The sequence below is a fragment of the Oryx dammah genome, unplaced genomic scaffold (genome assembly GCF_014754425.2).
Source record: "Oryx dammah isolate SB20612 unplaced genomic scaffold, SCBI_Odam_1.1 HiC_scaffold_26, whole genome shotgun sequence".
Lineage (NCBI taxonomy): Eukaryota > Metazoa > Chordata > Mammalia > Artiodactyla > Bovidae > Oryx > Oryx dammah.
Window position 1 is genome coordinate 98228772 of NW_024070210.1, and position 17825 is coordinate 98246596.

The following is a 17825-nucleotide window of genomic DNA, read 5'->3' on the forward strand; positions in this document are numbered from 1 at the left end:
AATGGGACATAATAGAGAGTTCTGAAATAGAGCCAAAGAAATAGGCAAAGTGATTTTTGTTAAACGTGCAAAGACAATAAAGATTAAAGTCTTTAACAATAGTGTTGGAACCACTAGACATTCATATGCATTAAAAATGAACCTCAAACTAAATATCACAACTTGCACAAAAATTAACCCCAAATGGGTCATGAATCTAAATATAAAGCTATAGAACTTTTAGAAGGAAATGAGAGAAAATCTTCATGACTAAGGATTAGGTAAAGGAATTCTGAGAAACGACACCTAAATTGTGATTCATAAAAGAAGAAAAACTGGTAAGAAGAACTGGTAACAGTTCATCACAATTAAAAAAAAAAAAAACTCCACTACTGTTAAGAGAATTAAAAGACAAGCTACAAATAAAGGAAAAAAACTAATCACATATCTGACAAAGAACTTGTATTCTAAAAACATAATGAAAGGCTCAGACTCAACAGTAAGAAAACAAACCGATTTAATTTTTAAATAGTCAACACACATGGACACTCACTTCACCAAAGAGGGTGTATGGATGATGGCTAGAGGCTGGATGTTTGTGTGCTCCCAAAATTCTTCTTTTGAAATTCTAATGTCCAATGTGATGATACTAGAAATATTTCAGTGGCTTTTGGCAGGTGGTTAGGTGATGAAGGCTGAGCCCTCATGAACAGGATTACTGCTTTAATAAAAGAGGCCCCAGAGAGCTTGCTCATCCCCTTCTAACATGTGAGGACACAGCAAGTAGTCAGCAGCCTGCAACCAGGAAGACGGCTTGTACACTTGGCACCTTGATCTTGGCCTTCCAGCTCCAGAACTGGGAATAATAATAAATTATGGTTGTTTACAAGCCACACAGTTTGTAATATTTTATTTTACCAACTTGAACAGACTGAGAGAACATGAAAAGATGGCAAACATTAACAGTCATTAGAGAGCTACAACGTAAAATGATGATCAGATACTTTACAGATAGCATGGCAGAAATAAATGTATTAGTATTAGCAACAGTAAGTGCTATTAAGTATGCACAGCAACCAGGAGCTCTTATAGGAATGCAAAAGGGTATAGCCACACTGGAAAATACTTTGGCAGCTTCTTACAAAACAAAACATAAACTTACCATCAGTTCAGTTCAGTCGCTCAGTTGTGTCCGACTCTTTGCGACCCCATGAATCGCAGCACGCCAGGCCTCCCGGTTCATCACCAACTCCTGGAGTTCACTCAAACTCACATCCGAGTCCGTGATGCCATCCAGCCATCTCATCCTCTGTCATCCCCTTCTCCTCCTGCCCCCAATCCTTCTCAGCATCAGAGTCTTTTCCAATGAGTCAACTCTTCACATGAGGTGGCCAAAGTATTGGAGTTTCAGCTTTAGCATCATTCCTTCCAAAGAAACCCCAGGGCTGATCTCCTTCAGAATGGTTGGATCCTGGTTGGATCTCCTTGCAGCCCAAGGGATTCTCAAAAGTCTTCTCCAACACCACAGTTCAAAAGCATCAATTCTTCGGCACTCAGCTTTCTTCACAGTCCAACTCTCACATCCATACATGACCACAGGAAAAACCATAGCCTTGACTAGACAGACCTTAGTCAACAAAGTAATGTCTCTGCTTTTGAATATACTATCTAGATTGGTCATAACTTTTCTTCCAAGGAGTAAGCGTCTTTTAATTTCATGGCTGCAGTCACCATCTGCAGTGATTTTGGAGCCCCCAAAAATAAAGTCTGACACTGTTTCCACTGTTTCCCCATCTATTTCCCATGAAGTGATGGGACCGGATGCCATGATCTTCGTTTTCTGAATGTTGAGCTTTAAGCCAACTTTTTCACTCTCCTCTTTCACTTTCATCAAGAGGCTTTTTAGCTCTTCACTTTCTGCCATAAGGGTGGTTTCATCTGCATATCTGAGGTTATTGATATTTCTCCCAGCAATCTTGATTCCAGCTTGTGTTTCTTCCAGTCCAGCGTTTCTCAAGATATACTCTGCATAGAAGTTAAATAAGCAGGGTGACAATATACAGCCTTGACATACTCCTTTTCCTATTTGGAACCAGTCTGTTGTTCCATGTCCAGTTCTAACTGTTGCTTCCTGACCTGCATACAGATTTCTCAAGAGGCAGGTTAGGTGGTCTGGTATTCCCACCTCTTTCAGAATTTTCCACAGTTTATTGTGATCCACACAGTCAAAGGCTTTGGCATAGTCAATAAAGCAGAAATAGATGTTGTTTTTGAACTCTCATTTTTTCCATGATCCAGCGGATGTTGGCAATTTGATCTCTGGTTCCTCTGCCTTTTCTAAAACCAGCTTGAACATCAGGGAGTTCACAGTTCACATATTGCTGAAGCCTGGCTTGGAGAATTTTGAGCATTACTTTACTAGCATGTGAGATGAGTGCAATTGTGTGGTAGTTTGAGCATTCTTTGGCATTGCCTTTGTTTGGGACTGGAATGAAAACTGACCTTTTCCAGTCCTGTGGCCACTGTTGAGTTTTCCAAATTTGCTGGCATATTGAGTGCAGCACTTTCACAGCATCATCTTTCAGGATTTGAAAGAGCTCTACTGGAATTCCATCACCTCCACTAGCTTTGTTCGTACTGATGTTTCCTAAGGCCCACTTGACTTCTCTTTCCAAGATGTCTGGCTCTAGATTAGTGATCATATCATCATGATTATCTGGGTCGTGAAGAGCTTTTTTGTACAGTTCTTCCATGTATTCTTGCCACCTCTTCTTTGTATCTTCTGCTTCTGTTAGGTCCATACCATATCTGTCCTTTATCGAGCCCATCTTTGCATGAAATGTTCCCTTGGTGTCTCTAATTTTCTTGAAGAGATCTCTAGTCTTTCCCATTCTGTTCTTTTCCTCTATTTCTTTGCATTGATAGCTGAAGAAGGCTTTCTTATCTCTTCTTGTTATTCTTTGGAACTCTGCATTCAGATGCTTATATCTTTCCTTTTCTCCTTGGCTTTTAGCCTGTCTTCTTTTCACAGCTATTTGTAAGGCCTCCCCAGACAGCCATTTTGCTTTTTTGCATTTCTTTTCCATGGGGATGGTCTTGATCCCTGTCTCCTGTACAATGTCATGAACCTCAGTCCTTAGTTCAACAGGCACTCTATCTATCAGATCTAGGCCCTTAAATCTATTTCTCACTTCCACTGTATAATCATAAGGCATTTGATTTAGGTCATACCTGAATGGTCTAGCGGTTTTCCCTGCTTTCTTCAATTTAAGTCTGAATTTGGCAATAAGGAGTTCATGATCTGAGCCACAGTCATCTCCTGGTCTTGTTTTTGTTGACTGTACAGAGCTTCTCCATCTTTGGCTGCAAAGAATATAATCAATCTGATTTCGGTGTTGACCATCAGTTCAGTTCAGTTCAGTTGCTCAGTCGTGTCCGACTCTTTTCGACCCCATGAACTGCAGCACGCCAAGCCTCCCTGTCCATCACCATCTCCCAGAGTTCACTCAAACTCACATCCATCGAGTCAGTGATGCCATCCAGCCATCTCATCCTCTGTCATCCCCTTTTCCTCCTGCCCCCAATCCCTCCCAGCATCAGAGTCTTCTCCAATGAGTCAACTCTTCGCATGAGGTGGCCAAAGTATTGGAGTTTCAGCTTTAGCATCATTCCTTCCAAAGAACACCCAGGGCTGATCTCCTTCAGAATGGACTGGTTGGATCTCCTTGCCGTCCAAGGGACTGTCAAGAGTCTTCTCCAACACAGTTCAAAAGCATCAATTCTTCGGTGCTCAGCTTTCTTCACAGTCCAACTCTCACATCCATTCATGAACATAGGAAAAACCATAGCCTTGACTAGATGGACCTTTGTTGGCAAAGTAATGTCTTTGCTTTTCAATATGCTATCTAGGTTGGTCATAACTTTTCTTCCAAGGAGTAAGCCTTTTAATTTCATGGCTGCAGTCACCATCTGCAGTGATTTTGGAGCCCAAAAAAATAAAGTCTGACACTGTTTCCACTGTTTTCCCATCTATTTGCCATGAAGTGATGGGACCAGATGCCATGATCTTCGTTTTCTGAATGTTGAGCTTTAAGCCAACTTTTTCACTCTCCTCTTTCACTCTCATCAAGAGGCTTTTTAGTTCCTCTTCACTTTCTCCCATAAGGGTGGTGTCATCTGCATAACTGAGGTTATTGATACTTCTCCCAGCAATCTTGATTCCAGCTTGTGTTTCTTCCAGCCCAGCGTTTCTCACGATATGATCCAGCAATTCCAGTCCTGGGTATTTACTCAAGAAATGGAAACATATTCCACACAAAATACTGTACCAAATGTTTAGCTCTTCTACTTATAAAAATGGAAATAAAAAATGGAAAACAACCTACCTACCCTTTGACAAATAAATGATTAAAAATAAAATGTGGCACATTCTATGCAATGGAACACTACTCACAATAAAAAGAAATAAACTTTGATATATACAACTTGGATCATTCTTAAAGGCATTGAGTAAAAAAAAAAAAAAAAGACTCAGAAGGTTACACTTTGTATAATTTTTTAATATATTCCAAAAGGAAAAAAACTAGAATGTCAGTGAATAGACCAACGGCTGGCAGGGGTTAAAGGTGGGAGGAGTATGTAACTACAAAAGGATAGCATGAGGGAGTTCTGGAGGCGATGGACCTGTATCCTCGTTGTGGTATAGATTACATATATTTGTACATGAAAACTCATAGAGCTATATATCTAAGAAACATCTGATTTTACTGTTTGTTAATTTTAAAAGTTAAACTGTTGTTATTCACTCTTTGCAACCCCATGGACTGCAGCATGCCAGGTTCCCTGTCCTTCACTATCTCCTGGACATTGCTCAAACTCATGTCCCTTGAGTTGGTGATGCTGTCCAATTATCTCATCCTTTGTCATCCCCTTCTCCTCCTGTCCTCAAATCTTTCATCAGGATCTTTTCCAGTGAGTTGTCTCTGCATCAGGTGGCCAAAGTATTGAAGCTTCAGCTTCAGGATCAGTCCTTCCAATGAATAGTCAGGGTTGATTTCCATTAGAATTGACTGGTTTGATCTCCTTGCTGTCTAAGAGACTCTCAAGTCTTCTCCAACACCACAGTTCAAAAGCATCAATTCTCCAGTGCTCAGCCTTCTTTATGGTCCAACTCTCTCATCCATACAGGACTACTGGAAAAACTATAGCTTTGACTCTATGGACCTTTTTTAGCAAAGTGATATTTCTGCTTTTCTGATACACTGTCTGGGTTTGTCATCACTTTTTCCCAAGGAGCAAGTGTCTTTTAATTTCATGGCTGCAGTCACCATCCACAGTGATTTTGGAGCCCAAGAAAATAAAGTCTGCCACTGTTTCCATTTTTCCCCCATCTATTTGCCATGAAGTGATGGGACTGGATGCTATGATCTTAGTTTTTTGAATGTTAAGTTTTAAGCCAGCTTTTTCACTCTCCTCTTTCACCTTCATCTTTATTTAGTTCCTCTTCACTTTCTGCCATAAGGGTGGTATCATCTGCATATTTAGTTATTGATACAGTTTCTTAAAAAAAAAAAAAAACTTTATCATAAAGCTAACACTAAATGATGATATAACTAACTGGCCAAACAGATATTCTGAGAAAGGCATTCCAGGTAGAGTGAAGAAAGAAACCTAGTCTCTGATGCTGGAAGGTACTTGATATTGAAGGAACAGTGAAGAGGTCAATGTGGCTAAAGTGGAATCAGTAGAGGAGGAGAACAGAGGAGAGATGATCAGAGAAGTAATAGGGGACCACATCATAAAAGGGGACCAGATCATTATGCCATCATAAGGACTTTGGCTTGAGTGAATCAGGGAGCCACTGCAGAGTTCTGAGCAAACAGAATAATACAAATTGATTCAATGTTTTTAAAGACTGATTCTGTGTTGAAAATAGACTGGTAGCATGAAGAAGGTGTAGAAAAGGGAAGACACGAATGAAGGTGGCTTAGTCCAGAGTAGTTGTGACAAATGTGGTGAGAAACAGCTGGAGTCTAGATATAATTTGAAACTGAACCCAAGAAAATTTTCTGATGGATTGGATTGAGAGAAATAAAGGAATCATGTATAACTACAAGTATTCTGGTTTGAACAACTAAAAGAATGAAAGTGGCATTAATCAAAAACAGGACAACTTTAAGTGGAACAAACTGTGGTGAAAGAATTGCAGCTCAATTTTGAATATACCAAATCTGAGATTTTATTAGACAGCCAAGTAGAAATTCATATTTGGCTAGAAAGACCACAATGCATCCAGTGGCCTTGGCCAGCCCGCCCACACTGTGTGGGCCTCTGGGTAGACAGCAATCATGGAGATTTCAGCAGCACAGTGAGGATCTGTATATGAAAAGCACACTCAGACCAAGAGGTGTGGTCACCTGTGAAGTATGTGTCCAGTTTTTCACTCTGGTGTTGATTCAGGTGTAAAGTTCATTTGACTTATTTCTCAACATTTTCTCTGTCTCAGGATACAAGATTTTAAACGGTGAAGAATGAGTCTCTGAGAACAAATTCTTAAATGAACTTGTCTTTCCTTGAAGTACTCAATTGAGATTATTCTTTCCTTATTGTTTATCTTTGCTGTAATTGGTAGAGTGAGGCTGGATACAATGGCACAGTACATAATGCATTGTCTTGAGAACGGAAGGTGGACAGCTACATATCCTATTAATAATCAGAAGATTTTATGTTAAAACCTGTCTTGGGATTTTTCTCATGCCCCTATCATAATAAGGTAATTTTTTCTAGGGAAAGGTACTGATATGAGGCCATCACCTTCTACTGCAATTTAGTATTCTTCAAAGTGTATGAAATTCATTAATATCTCAAGGGATAATTGTTGATCATTGATAATGTCAGAAATAACAAAATCTAAATGATTTAACAGAATTTCATTTAATAAGTATATTTAAAGTTCATCTCTCTCTCAAAAAAAAAAACAGCATTTTAATTACATTCAAATTGTGTTCATCTTAAATATCAACAAACTCATTATTTACATACAGGGATAGATATTAGAAAACAGGTGGAAATTGAAACAAGTTCTATTTTTTAGAAGTTCTTACTTCCAGATTAGAATACTGTGAACTGCTAAATATATACCTAAAGAAATGTATACATTATCAGAAAACCACAACTTGCTCTAATAGGAAAAGAACTGTAATATACATATAGTGGAACATAATTCACACAGGCTCAATTTACAGGTATGTCTCAAAGTATAAAACAAACAAAATCCCAGTAACTACAAGTACAGGCAAAAGTTACAGCCGGCATTTTAAACTAATGCACCAACATACAATGCTTTCCCAGAGAAAGTAGAGAAGAGTGCCCGAGATTTTATGCTGATGAATGACTTTTCACTTCTTTATTCTTAAATAAAGAAGCAGAGCACTTACTCTTTTTGTGTTTAAATTAGATTTATGTTGGTTTTTTGTTACACAGCAATGACCCTAATGCATCATGAGAAGTGCTATCAACCCTGTTTCACTTAAAACTCAGAACCAAGACATTTCTTTCATTTCTCCTTGAACTTCCATTTCCCTTCAGAAAGCCTCTAAGGAAATTTTATAGACAACTGTGGTAAAGAGATCAAACCAAATAATTCTGAGATGGCAAAGAAATGCAAGAGTTGGCACTAACATGGGTTTACAAAGAGTTACTCTCCGTTTATTAAACCACAAATGCAAAAAAAAAAAAAAGGAGAGAGAAATCTTACCTGGAAACATAAGTAGAATAAAAAGTATTAGAAAACATTGTGTGTTGTTTGGGAGCTTCAGTTTGGAAAACTGAAACCAAGTTACCATTAACTGTTACAAGCATTTTTTTTTTCCAACTTGTATAACTTGCTTAAATTTTTAACTTGTCTAAATAAAGTTTCTCTAGCCAAAATGAAGAGTTCATAATCACTGTTTTTGTATCAGAGTTAAGTGAAGATTGCTATGTGGAAGAAAGGATGGTTTGGACACATCAGGTTAATAGAGGTAGCACCTCGATTAAGCACTTAATCTGATCTGATTCAAGTCAAGAAGGAATTCTGCCTTTCTTCAGTTCTTACTGTGTTTCACATAGTTGCAGAAAAAGAAGATTCTTTCTTCTTCTTCTTTTTTTTTTTCTTAATGTACTTCAGGTTAAAAATGGCAGAATGAGTAGTCCTTAATTAGGACACACTTTTTAAAAGGGACATTTTTAGATTTTGGTCATTTGCTTTTCTTTGCTTGTTTTTAATGATAAATCTTTAGAATTGACTCTTCTATAATGGTGCTCAGGTGGACAGATAAAATCAGACCTTTCTTAAAAGTAAACAATTTATCTTGCATTAAAATAAATCACCAATTAGAGATCTAAGTCAGTGTTTCAAACAAATGTTCAACTTCAAATTAAATATGTTAACTGCTGCTGTGTTAAAGAAACAACTATTTCATTCAATTATAAACATATTAACAAACATATAATCATTCCCTATGATCACAATAAAAATTAAATTATCCTATTCTCTTTTATATGAAGATGGTTGGTCCTCAAGCAACACTTTCAACCAGAAAAGCTCATTCATAACACAACCCCATCTCAGTTTTTGAACGTCAGTGCATTCAGTGGTTATAAGGAGACATGATGTTCTTCTGAAGCTAAGAGCTCTGGAAGGGTTAAAAACAAAAAAAAGAAGAAAAGAAAATATAAATAATCTGAACGATTTCATTAATGATAATAAATAATGCCTGTACTCAAAGTTAAGTATGGTATAACCTGAATATTAATCAGTTGTGGTTTTTTCTCCCAATGGAAGGCGTTCCCATAACTGGAGCAACTGTTCACCAACCTGAGGTTCTAGTTCCTGGAGAAACCAAAAGTCACAATAAACATAAAAACAACTAGATTGAAACCTATACTGATAAAAATGTAAGAAAATCAAACTTCATATTTCTACTGAATCATGTGTTATGCCTTCACTGCTCTAACGCTTTTCATGAAGATTTAGCAAAAGTACTCAGCTTTTGTACTTCCAAAGGTTTATGTTAATACCTAACATATTAGATATTTGTGTTTTTTCCCTCAAGAAACCATCTTATATACTATATAATATACTTAGGAATGAAATTTATTTCAAAATTATTATCAAATAAAAATTAAAATATTCTTACATAATTGAAAGAATGTCATTTATTGTCCTCTTGTGACATCATGTGCACTTAAAAAGAACCTTAACAGTTTTCATGTGGTTATTTCAACAGTCACACTTGTTCAGATGAAGTATTGGATATAGCCTTAGCAAGACTAGATAACTCTCTAAATAGATTCTCTGAATCTATTTTTTCCTACAAAAAACTTGGTCAATAACTTATTTTAGGCTTAAGAATTGAACTACCTCATATAAAGAAGCTAGTACAGTCATCAATATATATGTTAATTCCCATCACCTTAACTAGTATCATGAAGACAAAGCATAAAAGAAATAAAACAAGCCACAAAATATAAAATTGCTATTTATATCATTAGTTAAATCCATAAAGAACTTAGATACTGTTCTTATCCTTAGACTTTACTGAAATTACTTCAGAATTACACTAGGTTTTGATCATATCAAGTTAGGTCGACAATAGGAACCTCCAAGAACTGACATGAAAGATTATATATACAATGACAGAGCAAAGTCAAGTTTACAAAATGTTTAAAAAAAAAAAAAAGAGCTCTGTCAGGCACATTTGCAAGTAGGTTTTTAACTAACTCTTCTATTTCAACCATTATCTTCCCATGTGCACATGGAATATACAATTTGTATTCTTGCATTTGTCCCTCAAACAAATCACTGAATAACAGCCAAACAAAACAAACAGTGGAAGAAAAATATTAAATGCCATCGTATACCTGCCCGTCTCTGCTTATCTGCACTTTCTTGTTGTCATTCCAAGGATTGAGTAAATGGTGTGCAAACTGAAAGGGAAGACTTTCTTTCCGTATCCACTCCACCTTAAACACTCCTCCTAGTCCAGCTGAGCCCCAATCCTGACTCTTCTCCCTTCCTATCTCAGAAGACATTCTAGAAAATCCCTGTGAGTAAAATGAGGGAAAAATGAGAAAGCCCTGAGGTTTTGTACTTTTAAGGTAACAATGTAATATAAAAATAATAGATATCTAACAAAATTCTAGAAAGCTACTCATTAAGCATTTCTTATAAAAAGATGAATTAGAAAATTTTAGAGGAAAGACCGATTTCAGCTTTCTAATGTAATTTTAAATACAAACACATATTTTCTAAATAATGTATCATAGTTCTAAACCCACATTTTTTCCATTACTATATGAATACTATGTATCTTCTAGGTTTTTAGTTCAAAAAATGATAATTATATCAAATAATAAATCCATTATTTTATAAATTCAGATATACATCAACTCAAGGAACACAGTTAAGAAACTGAGTTAAGAAACACAGTTTCTTGATGGTCAGACTAATCTCTTTGGCAATATTTAAATAAACATTTTATCAAAAAGTCACACTTCTCATTACTTTTAATCCACCAGAAATCTTAAGTTGTCCTCAGGAGGAAAAAATGTTTATCTGGAGAGACTGGGAAAACAAGGTAAACACAAAGGGATCCCTATATATCATTCCTTTGAAGAGGTGCAATATATTCCTCATCCTCAGTCAAGCACAGTGCATTCTTACATTCCAATGCAATAAAAACCCAGCTTCTTTTTAACTTCTATGATTTAACTGATCTAATCTATAGCCAGAATAATGCCCTTTTACTGTTTCAGGATGACTCACCTGGAAATGTCCAGATCCTTGAACAGAAAATACCAAGTAAACCACGCTGCTTTCCCAAAAGGCTCGATTTAGCTTCCGCTCATTACTAGGAGTTGTAGACCAGATACCCTTCTGTTGAGAAATTTCAAGGTTTCTCAGATTGCTACTCTTCATTATGAAGTATCGAATAGGCATGTTTGGTTTTGGTGAAGGAGATTTTGAACCCTAAAAAAGAATGGATATTAAACACTCTCCGACAGAAATCACAGCAGGATCCTCTATGACCCACCTCCCAGAATACTGGAAATAAAAGCAAAAATAAACAAATGGGATCTAATTAAAATTAAAAGCTTCTGCACAACAAAGGAAACTATAAGCAAGGTGAAAAGACAGCCTTCGGAATGGGAGAAAATAATAGCAAATGAAGCAACTGACAAACAACTAATCTCAAAAATATACAAACAACTCCTGCAGCTTAATTCCAGAAAAATAAACGACCCAATCAAAAAATGGGCCAAAGAACTAAATAGACATTTCTCCAAAGAAGAGATACAGATGGCTAACAAACACATGAAAAGATACTCAACGTCACTCATTATCAGAGAAATGCAAATCAAAACCACAATAAGGTATCATTTCATGCCAGTCAGAATGGCTGCGATCCAAAAGTCTACAAGCAATAAATGCTGGAGAGGGTGTGGAGAAAAGGGAACCCTCTTACACTGTTGGTGGGGATGCAAACTAGTACAGCCACTATGGAGAACAATGTGGAGATTCCTTAAAAAACTGGAAATAAAACTGCCATATGACCCAGCAATCCCACTTCTGGGCATACACACTGAAGAAACAATAATTGAAAGAGACACTTGTACCCCAATGTTCATCGCAGCACTGTTTATAATAGCCAGGACATGGAAGCAACCTAGGTGTCCATCAGCAGACGAATGCATAAGAAAGCTGTGGTACATATACACAATGGAGTATTACTCAGCCATTAAAAAGAATACATTTGAATCAGTTCTAATGAGGTGGATGAAACTGGAGCCGATTATACAGAGTGAAGTAAGCCAGAAAGAAAAACACCAATACAGTATACTAACGCATATATATGGAATTTAGAAAGATGGTAACGATAACCCTGTATGCGAGACAGCAAAAGAGACACAGATGTATAGAACAGTCTTTTGGACTCTGTGGGAGAGGGAGAGGGTGAGATGATTTGGGAGAATGGCATCAAAACATGTATAATATCATCTAAGAAATGAACTGCCAGTCTAGGTTCGATGCAGGATACAGGATGCTTGGGGCTGGTGCACTGGGATGACCCAGAGGGATGGTATGGGGAGGGAGGTGGGAGGGGGGTTCAGGATTGGGAACACGTGTACACCCATGGCAGATTCATGTTGATGTATGGCAAAACCAATACAATATTGTAAAGTAATTAGCCTCCAATTAAAATAAATAAATTTAAATTAAAAAAAAAAAGAATTGATAAATTCTGGAAGTAAAACTTGACCTTTCAGAATCAATAGGCTCAATTAAATAACATCTTATAGATATATAAACCAAAATATTTTACCAAATATGCAACAAATATAGGTAGCTCTATCATGGCTGAAAACTTACACAAGGCTCAGTCAAAGTGAGGTCAAAGAACCAAAACCAAGTACTGATTTTCGGAGCACTCAGAATAGTCAACTCTGATTTATACTCCAAATGTACTTTCAGAAAATATCTTAATAAACTTGCAAAGACTGAAAACAAAACAAAAACTGCTCCAGCTTACTGCCTGGATACAATTTCCAGGTGACAATGCAGGAAGGGAAACACAAACAGAATCCAATGGTCTCACTGAACTTACAGTTTAGAGGCCACATTACCTAGGTTTTGCATGGCAGCATACCAGATAGAAGGGAGCTGCATAGGAAGAGAACAGGGGACTACAGAAGGGGTCCTCACAAGGTTCTGGCTAAGTGAAGACCTGAACATAGTAAGAAACGATGAACTGAAGCAAGGAAAAATTCAAAGAAAAAGAGTCCTTAGAGCTGACACATGGTTGAGAATATTTCATCTTTTTCCCAGGCAGAATGGAAAGAATGTGTAATACCTAGCACATCAGCCGATGGAAATCATATCTTAGTACTGGAAATAAATTAGGACCAGAATAAAAACTGCTCTGTGCCCAGACCCACCCTAACACAGCTTAAAAGTAAGTCCTGGAAGGATTACACTGATTGTAACTAACTTAACTGTGTATCAGAACAATGTCTAACACTATATAAATGAATAAAACAAAAATCTCACACCCAAACAAAATTTTAAGGAATGCAAACAAACAGGACTATGACCACAACCAGGAAAAAAATTAATCAACAGGAACAAATTGAGATATGACAGATGATGAAATTAGGAGACAAGAATTTAAAGAAGCTATTCTCAATACATGGCACTATGTTTAAGAAGGTAGACGAAACATAAATATGATGAGAGGAGAAATAGAAGGTTTTTTTTAGAGACTCAAAGGAAGGTCTGGGGATGAAAATACAGTATTTGAAGCAAAGATACACTAGAAAGAATGCATATCAGATTAGACACTACAAACAAAAAATCAGTGAACTTAAAGAGGCAATGGAACCAATCTCAAATGAAGCAAAGAGACAAAATGAAGAGACAAAAAGAGAAAAAAATGAAGAGAGTATCAGTGACCTGTGGAACAATATCCAATAGTCTTACATTTGTATATCTAGAATTCTAGAAAAGAAGTGGGGAAGAGGTGAGATATAAAAAAAATACATGGTGTTAAATTTCCCAAAATCAATGGCAACTATACATACACAGATTAAGGAAGAAACATAAAGAGGACCAGGCCAAGTCATATAAAAATCAAACTGTCAAAAAAAACCAGTGATAAAAAGAAAATCTTAAAAGCAGCTAGGCAGAAAAAGACAAATTATATGTGGAAAAAGAAAGATAAGAATGATATTAGACGTCCCATCAGAAACTATATAAACTACTAATGTGAAAGTGAAAGTCACTCACTCAGTCCTGTCCAACTCTGCAACCCCATGCTGGAGTGGGTAACCTTTCCCTTCTCCAGGGGATCTTCCCAACCCAGGGATTGAACCCGGGTCTCCTGCATTGTAGGCGGATTCTTTACCAGCTGAGCCCCAAGGGAAGCCCAAGAATACTGGAGTGGGTAGCCGATGCCTTCTCCAGTGGATCTTCCTGATCCAGAAATCAAAGCAGGGTCTCTTGCATTGCAGGCAGATTCTTTACCAACTGAGCTATCAGGGAAGCCTATATTATAGTATTATGGTAATGAAACAAAATCATCTGTCAACCTAGAATTATATACACAGTAAAAATATCTTTCAAAATCAAAAGTGAAAATATTTTTACACAAAAGCTAAAATAATTCATTTCCCACAGATCTGTACCTAAAGAAATGATAAAAGAGGTTTTCAGACAGAAGTATATGATCCAAATAGAAATTCATGTCAACACAAAAGAATAAAAAGCACAGGAAATGGTAGACACTGAGTAAATATAAAAGACATTTTCTTGACTTTTGATAAAAGGCAATTGACTGTATAAAATAAAAACTAATATATTTTGACATTTGTAACATGTAGAAATAAAATGTAAGAAACCAATATCAACAAAGGACTGAAGGGTAATATAAGCATACTGTTGCAAGGTTCTCAAACTATAACTGAAAGGGCATAATACTGATTCAAGATACATTACATATTAGGGAACATTTAACAGGAGGATTCCTGCCTGCTGTTTTCTATTTCTCAAGGATTCTCTGTTCCTTATCAGTTCCTATTCCAAGAATGAGTAAAGCTGCATGCAGTTCTCAGGACTCAGGTCATGGGATGAGACAGGCAGTGACTCTTTTCAGCATCTGAGACCTTGTATGTATTAGACTATCCATATTGTGGCTATTGATAAAATTTCATCCTGTGTAACAGCTGAGTAATCATCTTACTAAAGATATATAAGCCTGCCTTTCTGCTAATAAAGCACCTTTGCTCCATCTGAGCTTGGGTCCCTGTGTCTGTCTGTCTGTCTGTCTGTCTGTCTTTCTTTCTTTCTGTCTCTCTCTCCTCAGCTAATTCTCTGGAGAACAGAAACCCATCTTGCTCACTCTCCTTCTTGGGCTTCTAACACTCTCTTGAGAAGGCGCCCTGTGCCTTCACCTCCCCCTCGAGATAGCACCCTGTGCCTTCGTGAGAGACACAAGTCCTGTGTCAAGGACTCTGCGTAAACCAGGGAGTATCAGCCTCTTTCTCTCTTTCACTTTTCTTATTGTTACCTCCGGTCCACTAAAAGACCCCAATAATTAGGATAAGGTGAAAATGACTTAAGTAGTAAATTCCATCAAGCACTTAAGGAAGAAATACTATTAAGCCTATACATCTCTTTCAAAAAATTGAAGTTAAAGGACCACTTCCCCACTAACCATAAAATAACCACACAACCCTGATACCAAAATCATACAAAGATAACTAGAGAATAACATCCCTCATAAACAAAGATCCCTCATTTAATAAAATTTTTGATGGAACAAAATCAAATCCAGCAATATTTTAAAAGGGTAATAATACATCATGACCAAGTGAGGTATAGCATGCAAAGAGTTCCAACTATAAAATCTCTAGAAGAAAGCACAGCAGAAAATCTCTGGAATCTTTGATTAGGCAAGGGCTTCTTAGGACACAAAAAATATGAACTGTAATAGAAAATACAGATGAAACGGAAAAAATAAATTAAATAGACTTCCATCAAAATTAAAAGCATTTTTCTTTAAAAGATAATTGAATCACTTTGATGTACACCTGAAACTAACACAATATTGTAAACCAACTATAATATAAAATAAAAATTAAAAATAAATAAGTAACAAGGACACATTGTATAGAACAGGAAAATATAACCATTATTTTGTAACAATTTTAAATGGAGTATGATCCATAAAAATACTGAATCATTATGTTGTACACCTGAAACTAATACGATATTGTAAATCAAGTATACCTCAATAAAAAATTAAAAACTAAAAAAAGTTAAAAACACTCTTAAATAAATAAAGTGATGGTTACATGAGGACAAAAAAAGACACCATTAATAAAATGTAAATGTAAGCACAGACTACTGAAAAAAGTGTTTACAACACAGATAATTAAAACTTGTATAGAGAACTCTTACAACTAAATAAAAAAAGACAACCAATAAACAATTTTAAAAAGTTAAACAAAAACTTGAACAGATTTTCATCAAAGATTCAGAAATGGAAAAAAGCATGTGAAATGATGGTCCATATAATACTTAATCACTGGGAAAATGCAAGTTAAAACTACAATGGAGCATCACTATACACCTAAATAGCTAAAATTAAGAGTCTAGTAATGTCAAGTACTGTTAAGAATATTGAGCAAATGGAATCCTCATAGATTATTAAAGGGGACAGAGAAAAGTACAGCTATTTTAGAAAATAGTTGACTAGTTTCTTGTAAAGTTACACTTACCACACAACCCAACAAACATACTCATAGGTATGTACACAAGATCAGAAAACATATCTGTACATAAAGATTTGTACCTGAATATTATTCATAATAGTCAAAAAGTAGAAACAATCCAAAAGTCCATTAATGGTGAATAGATAAACATACTGTGATATATCTGGAATCAAGATTGCCAGGAGAAATATCAGTAACCTCAGATATGCAGATGACACCACCCTTTTGGTACAAAGTGAAGAATTTAAGAGCCTCTTGATAAAAATAAAAGAGGAGAGTGAAAAGTTGGCTTAAAACTCAACATTCAGAAAACTAAGATCATGGCATACGGTTTCATGGTAAATTGATGGGGAAACAATAGAAACAGTGACAAACTTTATTTTGCGGGGCTCCAAAATCACTGCAGATGGTGACTGCAGGTATGAAATTAAAAGATGTTTGTTCCTTGGAAAAAAATTTATGACCAACTTAGCATATTAAAAAGCAGAAACATTATTTTGCCAACAAAGGTCCATCTAGTCAAGACTGTGTTTTTTCCAGTAGTCATGTATGGATGTGAGAGTTGGGCTACGAAGGAAGCTAAGCACTGAAGAATTGATGCTTTGAACTGTGAAGTTGGAGAAGACTCTTGAGAGTCCCTTGGACTGCAAAGAGATCCAAACAGTCCACCCTAAAGAAGATCAGTCCTGGGTGTTCACTGGAAAGACTAATGCTGAAACTGAAACTCCAATACTTTGGCCACCTGATGTGAAGAACTGACTCATTTGAAAAGACCCTGATGCTGGGAAAGATTGAGGGCAGGAGGAGAAGGGGACGACAGAGGATGAGATGGTTGGATAGCATCAACTCAGGGGACATGAGTTTGGGTAAACTCCAGGAGTTGGTGATGGACAGGGAGGCCTGGTGTGCTGCAGTCCATGGGGTCACAAAGAGTCAGACATGACTGAGGGACTGAACTGAACTGAATAGGATATATCCACACAATGGAATACCTACTATCCAGCAATAACAAGTAATAAACTAATAATATAATAATTATATAATAATAATATAATATATAACTAATATATATAATTATATCAATTAATCTTCCACTTATATTATCTTCCACTTGCATAATTGATATATTATTATTAATATGATGTATTATATATTATATATTATCATTTATTTATATGTGATATATTTTATTTTATATTATATATTACATATTATATAAAATATATTTCTATATGAAGTGAAGTGAAGTGAAGTGAAGTCGCTCAGTCGTGTCCGACTCTGTGCGACCCCATGGACAGTAGCCTACCAGGCTCCGCCATCCATGGGATTCTCCAGGCAAGAATACTGGAGTGGGCTGCCATTTCCTTCTCCAGGGGATCTTCCCAACCCAGGGATCAAACCCAGGTCTCCTGCATTGCAGACAGACGCTTTACCATCTGAGCCACCAGAAACTTCTATATTTATGTATGTATGTATGTGTATATATATATATATATATATATAAAATCATATAATCAATATAATTATAATATATC

At 36.3% G+C, this 17825-nt stretch overlaps 1 protein-coding gene across 1 annotated transcript in view; it reads right to left on the minus strand.

Annotated features, from left to right (window-relative positions):
* Nucleotides 1-6893: 6893 nt before the first annotated feature.
* LOC120852620 (3'-5' RNA helicase YTHDC2) overlaps nucleotides 6894-17825 on the minus strand; it is a 69961-nt gene continuing 59029 nt past the window's right edge. Inside the window, exons 27-30 of the mRNA XM_040225950.1 lie at nucleotides 10787-10990; nucleotides 9883-10065; nucleotides 8764-8851; nucleotides 6894-8654 (exon numbers count right to left, since the gene is read on the minus strand). Of these exons, the coding sequence (XP_040081884.1) occupies nucleotides 8771-8851; nucleotides 9883-10065; nucleotides 10787-10990 (468 nt within the window). The 3' untranslated portion in view covers nucleotides 6894-8654; nucleotides 8764-8770. The remainder of the gene's footprint in view (nucleotides 8655-8763; nucleotides 8852-9882; nucleotides 10066-10786; nucleotides 10991-17825) is intronic.